The 10461-nt window shown below is 59.3% G+C and overlaps 1 protein-coding gene across 1 annotated transcript; it reads right to left on the bottom strand.

Annotated features, from left to right (window-relative positions):
* Positions 1-26: 26 nt before the first annotated feature.
* Positions 27-4744, bottom strand: GDF7 (growth differentiation factor 7). Its single transcript, XM_086325689.1, has 2 exons — positions 4233-4744; positions 27-1561 (listed from the first exon to the last, which is right to left on the bottom strand). The coding sequence occupies exons 1-2, from the start codon at positions 4624-4626 to the stop codon at positions 603-605; spliced, it is 1353 nt and encodes a 450-aa protein (XP_086181815.1). The 5' UTR covers positions 4627-4744; the 3' UTR covers positions 27-602.
* Between the last annotated feature and the right edge of the window lie 5717 nt (positions 4745-10461).

The raw sequence follows: 10461 nt of genomic DNA, 5'->3' as shown, positions 1-10461 counted from the left end.
TAAAGGAAAAAGATGAGGCCTTTTCAGCGGTTCCTCTCCAGAGTTAATGACGCGGGTGCAACGCAAACTTTCAGAAAGGGCATTACTGTCTGCCCCCGGGGCAACACCGGGAACTCTACCCCCTCCCTCCCAGCCAGCTGTGCCCCACACTTGGCCAGAAACAAAATAGGGGTGAAATGAGACTTATTCGAGTATCCCTTTAGTTCCCCCGACTCTGAAGACCCCAATTCCCTAACCCGATTCTACTCGATTTAGTGCCAGTTACTGTCACGGCAACGCAACCCCCTCCTCTCCTCAAAAGGGGGCAGTGGGCGCAGAAATAGATATCTATTTGCAAAATACACATGACCTGTGACATTCGGTAGCGTCAGATCCTCTCTTCCCAAGGCCTTCCGATGCGTCCACCGTGCATGTGTGCACGAGTGAGGAGTGTGCGGCTGTGCGTGCTGGTATGTGAACGTGCGCGCTCCCTCCGCCGCGAGGGCGCCGGGCCAGACTCGGACGCGCACCCCAGCGAGGCGACAGGCTCGGCCCCAACCTGCTTTTCAGCGGGGAGTCCCTGGGTGGCGCGGCTGCCCCCGCCCTGGCCCGCGGCCCGCATGCTACCTGCAGCCGCACGCCTCCACCACCATGTCCTCGTACTGCTTGTAGACCACGTTGTTGGCGGCGTCGATGTAGAGGATGCTGATCGGGCTGAGGCGCGCGGGCACGCAGCAGGAGGCTGGCGCCGCATCCGGGGCCATGGAGTTCAGCAGCGTCTGAATGATGGCGTGGTTGGTGGGCTCAAGGTGCGAGCGCAGCGGGAAGTCGCACACGCCCTCGCAGTGGTATGCCTCGTAGTCCAGGGGCGCGATGATCCAGTCGTCCCAGCCCAGCTCCTTGAAGTCCACGTGCAAGGGCTTGCGGCTACAGCGGCTCCGGCCCCTGCGCCCGTGGCCCCGGCCCGCGCCCCCGCCGCTGCCCTGAGCTGCCCGCGCCCCGGCCAACGCCGTCCGCCGCCGCCTGCGACCGCCGATGACCGCGGTCGGCGAGCCCACGCCGGGTCTGGAATCGGGCCGCGACTCCACAGCCAGCGCGGCCCCGAGCGCGCGCGCCTGGGAGCGGATCTCTCGGAACAGGCTCTCCTTCCTCTGCGTGCGGGAAGAGACCACCAGCAGCGCGCGTTCCTCCGCCGCCGCGCCGCCGCCGCCCCGCAAACCGAAGCCCAGCGGCCGCAGTGCCAGCGGGACCCGCGCCGAACCCACCACTCCGCTCAGCGAGAGGCAGAACGCGCGGCTGGTGCGCGGTTCCCGGCGGTGGCGCCGTAAGGCGTCTGCCACGTCGAACACCTCCCAGCGCGCGGCGTCCAGGAACTCGGCGGCTCGGGAGTGCAGTAGGCGCGGGGCGCTCGCGGCGCTGGGGCACGTGGACAGCAGCAGCAACGGGGGACTCGCGCTGCCGGGGCCCCGCGCCCCGGACTCCCGGCGCAGCACGCGCAGCTCCGCGCCCAACACCTCGTCTGCGTCGGGAAGGCTTGACACGTCGAACAGGAAGTTCAGGCCGGTCTGGGCTGCCGATTCGTCTGCAGGGGATGGGCAGAGACAGATAAAGAACGGCAGTGAAAGCGAAGCGTGCACCTCCTAACTGCAAACAGTCCCATCTTCCCTGGATGTGGGAGCAAGGCTCGCTGGGGCCGGCGCCCACTCGCACATCTCTGCTCCAGTCCGAAAGCCGTCAGCCTGGCCCCAAAGAGAGGGAGCCGTCGCTCAGACTATCGGGATGTGAGCTTTATTTCCAGCTAAATGATGTCCGACAACCCAACCAACGTAGCGCGCCTCGTCAGTACCCGAGACCCAAGCCTGACGGCTCCTACAGTTCGGCTGCCTGCCCCAGAGCCATGGGTTTTCGAAGACTAAGGCGGAGGCCAGACTTTCGGCCGGTGGCAGAAAAAGAGGCCTGGTGGGCGCATCAGAAGTCGTGCACCTCTTAAAGACCTGGAGGCCAGGCCAGGCACGGTCCGGGGACTGCTCGTTATGGCCCTCCTTATCCGCCAGGAGAGCCTCAGAGTCTCGGTTGGGCGAAAACCGAAAGTTCTTGTCCCCTGAAAACTGCTTCTGCGGCTTCTCTTCCCTAGCCCTGCCTGGACATTCCAGCCGGACACGATCTCCCGTGCAGGCTGGACCTCCAAGATTCGTCCGGAAGGGGCACGTGTCCACAGGGCTGCAGACACCCTTTCCCGCATCCAGCCTCTTCGCTCTGCCGGAGGGGAACTGAGGCCCAAATAGGGGCCGGCTCAGCCCCTGGTCGCAATGGGAACTCCAGGCTCAAGCTTCTCCCAGTGTTTCCGCCACCTTCGACGGAGGGGAAAGACGGCAAAGGAGCGCAAGCCACTTTCTGGGAAGGGCTTAAAGCGGCCGGGACGCCTTGCTGCAGGGAAGGCACAGGACCGACTGGCCTCCCCGCCAGGGCCCCCTGGTCCCCTCACAGACGTAGCCTTTCCCTCCGTTAGAACTCAACTCGGCCTCCGGGATTTTACTTCTCGTCGTAGACACTTCTTTCCTTTGGGGGCTCAGAAAGGAAGAAAAGAGCTGAAATTCCACCAAGAAGCAGATAAGGAGCTCCCTTTGAAGAAGGTCATATGGTTTCGTTTTGCCCCAAACGCGAAGAGACTGTGCAGACTCCCCCCACTGTTGGAGTGTTGCTCACCAACCACTGGACGCCAAGCCATTGACTCCCCGGGACCGAAGTGTGGGTGTGCTGCCCCGGCCTCTTGAGACCTCAGGCAGCCCTGCTCTGAGTGGAGGCTCAGGGCAGAAGGCAAGCAGGAGAGGCGCTGGGCAAAGTGCTCCTTCAGTCTCCCCATGCTTTCTCCCCAGGGCTTTGGGAGCGGCAGCACTCTCTCTGAGCTTCCCCTGCAAGCCTCTCCCTGGTTTGAGATTCTGCCGATGCATCCTCTCCGAAATTTCCTGGGATTTAGCTTAGGCTGAGGCCACTGCAGGCCTAACTCGATCTAAGGAAGAGCATCTGGTGCCTCTACAAGCTCAGGGCCATACACATCTCACCTCTCCCACAGCTGGGAGACCCCCTCCCTCCCCAGGGTCTGCACACCAGGATTCAGGCTCCCTACAAGTACCCTAGCATCCCATCCAGGGGGCACCCCAGGCTCTCAGAGAATGCTTGAAAATTTCCACCAGACTTTAGGGCCATTTGGGCCCAAACTGTTCCTGCATTCCAAATAAAGCGGCCTGTGTAGACCCTGTGTGCATGCTGGAGGGAATGAGAAACCTGATTACTGCACCCCCTCTGCCTGCTTTCCCAGGCTAGTGGTGGGCATACGGAACCCCCAGTGGCTCCCAGGCAGGGCCTGGGTAGCAGCAGCACTTACTTCCCAGCCCTATTGCCTTTCTTTCCCTCCTGCCTTCCAGGCTGGGTCTCTGGCTGGATAGAATTAAGGCCGAAATTACTTGCATTTCCGCCTGAAATTAGTTAAATTTTCCCTATCTGTCTGCTCTAATGGCTTCAATAGAGATTAATAAAATCCAGATGACACTCCCCAACCACCACTGCCTCACCCAAGTCCTACCTTTGGAGGGCTCAGGGTGGAGCAAGGTGGGGTGCTTGGTCCCAGAGAGGCCTGAATTCCTACAAGTTCGCGGGCCCTCCTCTCCTCTCTGCATAGCCTCCTCGCCTCTCCCTCTACCTCCCCAAGGATCCAGCCCCAGGCAGGCACCCGCCTCCACCCAAATCAGCCTGCTGAGAAGGGCTCTCCTCGCACCTGGTGATGCCACCAGCCTCTCCGGAGCCCTGTACTTTAGTCTGATGCCCGCTCTGTCCCGCGTTCCCCTCTGTTTCCCCGAGTTTGTAGAGCCCTCCCCCAAGATTGGGAGCTGCAGAGCAATCAAGCAGCCAACGACGCCACCACTGCTCAATCCCTCTGGGCCGAATCCCCTCCTTGCTTCTCCGGATCTCCAACTCAGCCTGCCTCCTCGAAGGGACCCGCGGGGCTGGCAGGGCCAGGGCACCCCGGGCAGAGGACGGGCATAGCCCTCTGTGGCCGCGGGCCCCCGCCAGCTGCCGCGGCTCTAGCCAGAGTCCAGGCGCTGCGAGGTGGGGTGCGTGGGCCTCGGAGAACTTTCTAACACCTGAGCCTGGGATGTGCGGGTACCGAGGTCCCCCCCGCCCCCCCCGCCACACCGAGGGGAATGGTGCTGGGGCGCAAGACAGGATGGACGGGCGCGGTAACAGCAGAGTACCTGGGATCGCCTGGTCCGCGAAGCCGGTGACTGTGTCCGCGCGGCCGTGGCGGCCAGATCCTGAGGTGGAGACGGCGACTGGCCCGGCCGGAGTCCTCCCGGCCAGGCTCCTGTAAAGCGACATCATGAACTGGTGCGGCACCACCGAGCCGTTCCTGAAGCCGGAGCCCGTGGCGCGGCGCGCACCGCGGGGCCCGGGAGACGCGGCGGCCAGGGCAGCGGAGGTGCCCTCAGCCGCGGCGAGGGTTGTCCCGCTGCCGCCGCCGCCGCCCCCCGGACTCTCGGCCGGCCCTGCCCCCGCCGCCCGCAGCACGGCGGCCGCTTCTAGCCCGTCGCGGGGGCGGCAGGCGCTCAGCAGCCAGAGGCACAGCGCGGCGGCCGCGCTCAGGTCCATGGGCTCCGAGGGCCAGGCGGGCGGGCGGCGCGGGCTCCGTGGCTTCGGGAAGTCCCCCGGCGCCTTTTGAACATAATGTTTAATAATGGGGGAAGTGTGCGCTGCAAGCTGCGCACCCCCCTCCTCTCCCACCCCACCCCACCCCACCCCACCCCCGTCCAACGCCCAGAGCAGCGCCCCCTGCTGAACGCTCGAGCCTCAGCACCGCGCCCCCTACTCCGGCCTAAAGCCGAGCCCCGGGCCGGAGCCTCCTCGTCCCACCCGAGCTCTTCGTCCCAACTCTCTCCAGGCGAGTGTCACCGACCCGAGGCTCCCGCCACCCACCTGGGCCCCGCCTCGCTTCCCCGAGGCCAGGCGACCACCCCCCCTCCGCCCACGCTGCGCCCGGGGCCAGATGCGCCCTCGGGAGTCAGAGGCTCCGAGGCCTCGCGCGTACCCGCCCAGCTCCTTACCCACTCCCCTGCGGAGAACCACCCGCCCCCTCCCCGCTCCTATTCCGCCCGAGACGCTGGAGGTGGGGCGGCGGAGGGGCTCGCCCCGCCGGTCAGTGCCACGATTCCGTGGCCAGGGCGCACAAAGAGGCCACGAGGGCGCACAGAGGCCACAGGGCGCCAAAGTGCATTTTTGCTCATGGGTCCCGCGGGTCCCCACCCTGGCACAGCCTTCAAAGATCGGAGCGGGAGGCGGGAGCAGCAAAGAGGACCGGTAGGAAAGAGAGGGTTAGGGGCCTGAAAGGACAGGCCGGAAAGACAGCTGGACGAGGACCGACGGTCGAGCCAGCAAAGGTAGGGGTGCGGAACGCGCGCTTAGACGGGCGCCAGGATCTTCGGAGTTCTTAAAGGGACTACGAAGGCAATTTCTGGGTGACGAGGGGGTTCCCGCTCGGGAGCGGCTCAACTTCATCTGCGCGTGGACAGTAAGGACCCCTTCCGCCCGTCCGCCTCCCCGGGAGCCCCGGCGAACGGAAACGGCTCTCGGGTATGTTGGGGAGCGCCTGGAGCCGGGAGGGCGGGCGGCGTAGAGCCTCAGGGTAGCGCCTCTGTAATTCCTTCCCGGGCCGCGGTTCTCGAGCTGGGTTGGGGGGTAGCGAGGAGGATGGAGGGGGCGCCCAGACCGCCGTCGCAAGGACGGCGGGGTGCTTGAGTGCTCAGCCGGCAGGAGTAGGTCCAGAGGCCGCCATCTCAGGGAGATGAGCCGGGGAGAGAGGTCTGGGTGTCGGCTCAGCTCCACCAGCAGCCGGGACGTCGGTCCGTAGAGGGCCGGAAGGCTCAGCGGATGGACGATCTGCTGGTGGGCGGACAGAGGGACGGAGCCTGACGGATCCTGTAGCAGAGTAGGCGCATCTTTTTCTTTTAACATTGTATTTGCTACCGTGCTCTAAATCTAGACGGGGGCAGCGAGTCACGGTTTCTTTGAGTAGGTGATCAGCGTCAGTGCGACGCCTGGGGACCCAAAGTCGCAGGAGTTTTGCTCTCAATCGGCCGCCGCGCGCTCTGACCCACGGAGGATTACCCACGTGGAGCTCCTGGGCCGACGACGGCAGGCTCCCGAGCTCCCCTATACCCGCTGCTTTGTCCCAAGTGAACTTACCAGTCGTCATCCTGCCGACCACTGCAAAGATGCAGTGTCCGCTCAGCATGGGACTTTGGGTCACTCACCACTCGGGATTTAGGGGGGCAGGAGAGACAAGGGGTCAGGCCCCAAGCGGATCAGGTGGACAGAGGTGGGGAAAAAAGCCCGAGGTTGCGTGCCCCCCAAGGGCAGTGGGGGGCTGGGATTACTGGGGCTGCATTAACCCAACAGGATTTGGGGGCCAAGGACATGGTCAGGAACCTTCCTCTCTCGCTGGTGCGGGTACAGAGCGGCCCTGCAGGAATCCAGGCAGGCTGTCTGGCAGAACCAACCCCCCAGAGACACTGATCAGTCAAAGTAGTGGCCCCTCAGGCACAGCTGTCTCTGTGAAGGCCACGACTGGGTCCCTGCTGTCTTTCTTGGCCTCCTTTCCTCCTGCAGCCACGGTGAACAGTCTTTAGATGTTTTGCATATCATCAAGACCCTGATGCAAACACTCTGGCATCTCTGAGCTAGAGTCCAGTAAGACTACTGGTTCTTGTCCTGGTTTTGCTGTTAACAACCACACTCCGTTGCATCGTCTGGGCTTCAGTTCCTCCAATTGTGTGAAGGCAAGAACCTGAAGGGTCCTGGCACTGGCCTGGCAGAGCAGGTGCCAAATAAACCTTTGTTGATTGCATGATACCTCCGCCTTGAGGTCACTCAGGGGCTTAGGAATGAGGAGTGGGTTGGAATCCCTGGGCCCTTGCTGTCCCTAGGGGAGCAGGGACAGCAAGCTCCTCTGAGACTGAATGTCCTCATCTGTAATACAGGGAGATTCTCAATTCAGGAAGTTGGTGTGGATCCAGGATAACAGGTGGGCACAGAGGGGGCTCAGAGCCTCGCCCCTCCCAGTCTGTTCTGGATCCCTAGGGTGATGATGGCTGAGAAAGAAGCAGCTTCTAGGCACCAGAAGGCTCTAGAGGAGAGTGCTAGGGGTGGGCTGCTGCTGCTGGAGCCCCACCCATCATGTGTGTGCTTGAGCCAGGCCTTAGCCACTGTCACCTGTGTGTCTTGGTCTGTCAAGTCAGACAACAATGCATTTCTTCATCATGTAGCCATTCCTCCATTTATTCTTTCCTGTAAATACTTAACTGTGAGTGGCTCTCCATATATTGTGAATTCAGCAACATGCAGGACAAGTGCATGGAGCTCTCGTAAAGGTAGAAGAGATGGTAAACACTTGCATAAATGCACCTGAATATATGGTACACTGTTAGGTGGTTCAAAGTAAAGTGATGGGGGAATCCCCTGGCGGTCCAGTGGTTAAGAATTTGCCTTGCAGTGCAGAGGACACCAGTTCACTCCGTGGTTGGGGAACTAAGGTCTCACATGCAGCAGAGCAACTAACCTGAGTGCCACAACTAAGCCCTGATGCTGGCAAAAATAAAAAAAAGTAAACTGATGGGAAGCAGGACTTGGGGTCTTTTTGACCACCAGTGGCCACATTGAAGCAGAGCCCAGAAAGGAGAGAGGCAGAAGGAAACTTGGGTCATGCCTGGCTCCCTCTCCTTCCTCTCAAATAATGATGGTAACCAATGGTTACCATTAACCAAATGATAATTATGGTTCTCCAAGTACCAGATGCTACTGCTAAGTCACTCCAGTCCTGTCCGACTCTTTGCGACCCCATGGACTGTAGCCCACCAGGCTCCTCTGTCCATGGGATTCTCCAGGCAAGAACACTGGAATGTGTTGCCTTTTCCTTCTCCACCAAGTACCAGGCATGTTGCTAACTGCTTAAGTGACTTCATGGCACTTAAGTCTCACTGCTGCTCTGTCCTGTGAGGTGTGTGCGTGCATGCTCAATTGCTACGGTGTATCCAACTCTTTGCAACCCCATGGACTGTAGCCCTCCAGGCTCTTCTGTCTATGGGATTTCCCAGGCAAGAATACTGGAGTGGGTTCCCATTTCCTTCTGCAGGGGATCTTCCCAACCCAGGGGTCAAACCTGCATCTCCTGTGTCTCCCGCATTACAGGCGGATTCTTTACCTACTGAGCCTCCTGGAAAGCCCGTCAGGCATTAGTGTTCCCATTTTATCGACAGAGAAAGTTGAGTCACAGTGAAATGTAACACCTTCCGCAGGTAACCTGGTGAATGGCAGAGCCTGGAGTCATCCTGTCTTTGCCCAACCCTTGGCTGCTCACAGCGGAGATGGGATCATAGCGGGGTGACCTGCAACACTCTGCTCAGCTCCAGTGGAGAGGCAGAGGGTCCTGTCTTGCCCTGAAAGCTCTGGAAAATTCTTGGCAGAAAAGAACTCTCAGGTCCAGGTGAGGCTTATGAAAGCATCGTCTTGAGGACTCCTTCCTGCCTCTCGCATCAGCTGGGAGCTCGCCAACTGAACATAGTCTGTCATCGGCAGCAGCAGGGCCTGCCTGTGGCTGGAGAAGCCACAGAGCTCAGAGCAGGACTGGCCGGTAGGAGCATGTGGTCTGACAGCTAAGTTTACATGAAGAGACCTAATGGCCTAGTGAGTCAGGCTCGCGGTGAGGGCTTGACTTGGACCAGGTCTCCCATGCCCTGTTCAGGGCTTCCCTGGGAGCCGTGACTGAGCATCCGTCTGGAGAGGCTCCCTTCTTGAGGACAGGGGAACGTGACACCAGGAGTTCTTGGCCCCCCATCAGGCCTTCTGCTGAGCAGGTGGCTGGTCTCCTGAGGCCCACAGGGCCAGGCCAACCCTGGGCTCACTTGGGGCTTCCTCCAGGGTCAGGGAGGCCTTTGGTAGGTGGGCCAGGCAGGTGGGAGTGCTCTCTCCTGGCCTGGAGACGTTGTGCCCTACCTGCTGCGTGGCACACTTTGAAGGTGGCCTCCTAGTCCCCCGTGTGTCCAGCAGTCAGAGGGCAGCTGGTGCAGGAAACTTAGAGACAGCTGGGAGAAAACCGGGGGCTGCAAGTTCCAACTTCTGTTCTTTATTAGTCTGAAGGCCACCCCTCAGTGTCCCAAGAACTCCAGACTTCAGCTTTTACCTCCTCAGACAGCGGAGGTGAGACTGGCTCCAACAGGGGCGGTGTGGGGTGGGGTGGGGGGAGGGGGGGCGGACAGAGAGGCAGCCTGGTTGGGAGGTGGGTGTTTCTTAGTTGGGGTGGGAAGAAGCGGTCCCCACATTCTCAGCCCCAGATCCTTGTCTTGGAGAGCACTTGGCCACCCATCTGTCCTCTGCAGAAGCTCTTTGCTTTCTCTGGCCACCATGTTTCTGACTCAGGTCCTAGAATTCAAGGATTTGAAAGAATTTGCTGTTGTTGCTCAGTAGCTAAGTTGTATCTGACTCTTTATGACCCCATGGACTGGCACGCCAGGCTTCCCTGTCCTTCACTATCTCCCAGAGTTTGCTCAGATTCATGTTCATTGAGTCGGTGATGCCATCCAACCATCTGATCCTCTGTCATCCCCTTCTCCTCCTGCCGTCGATCTTTCCCAGCATCAGGATCTTTCCCAATGAATCAGTTCTTTGCATCAGGTGGCCAAAGTATTGGAGCTTCAGCTCCAATCAGTTCTTTCCAATGAATATTCAGGACTGATTTCCTTTACGATTGACTGATTGGATCTCCTTGCAGTCCAAAGGACTCTCAAGAGTCTTCTCCTGCACCACAATTCAAAAGCATCCATTCTTTGGCACTCAGGCTTCTTTACGGTTCAACTCTCACATTCATACATGACTACTGGAAAAAAAAACATAGCTTTGACTATATGGACCTTTGTCAGCAAAGTAATGTCTTTACTTTTAAATACACTGTCAGGGTTTGTCATAGCCTTCCTTCCAAGAGCAAGTGCCTTTCAATTTTGTGCATGCAATCACCATCTGCAGTTATTTTGGAGCCCAAGAAAATAAAATCCGCCAGTTTCCACTTTTTCCCTTTCAATTTACCATGAAGTCATGGGACCAGATGCCATGATTTTAGTTTGTTTAAATGTTGAGTTTTAAGCCAAGTTTTTCACTCTCCTCTTTTACCTTCATCAAGAGGCTCTTTAGTTCCTCTTCATGGGTGGTGTCTTCTGCATATCTGAGGTTGTTGATATTTCTCTCAGCAATCTTGATTCCAGCTTGCAATTCATTCAGCCTGGCATTTCACATGATGTACTCTGCATATAAATTAAATAAGCAGAGTCCCAATTTTGAACCAGTCAGTTGTTCCATGTCTGGTTCTAACTGTTGCTTCTTGACCTGCATACTGGTTTCTCAGGAGACAGGTAAGGTGATTTGGTATTCCCATCTCTTTAA

This window comes from Bos grunniens, chromosome 11 (genome assembly GCF_055505025.1).
Source record: "Bos grunniens cultivar Pamir isolate PY7600 chromosome 11, Bosgru_T2T1.0, whole genome shotgun sequence".
Taxonomy (NCBI): domain Eukaryota; kingdom Metazoa; phylum Chordata; class Mammalia; order Artiodactyla; family Bovidae; genus Bos; species Bos grunniens.
Note: the sequence above shows the minus strand (reverse complement) of the source record. Positions and strands in the feature narration are given on the sequence as shown.

Coding starts and splice junctions, on each gene's coding strand:
- GDF7 (XM_086325689.1), bottom strand. CDS start 4,626: ATGGACCTGAGCGCGGCCGCCGCGCTGTGCCTCTGGCTGCTGAGCGCC. Junction 1,562..4,232: donor CGCGGACCAGGCGATCCCAG/GTACTCTGCTGT, acceptor CATCCCCTGCAG/ACGAATCGGCAGCCCAGACC.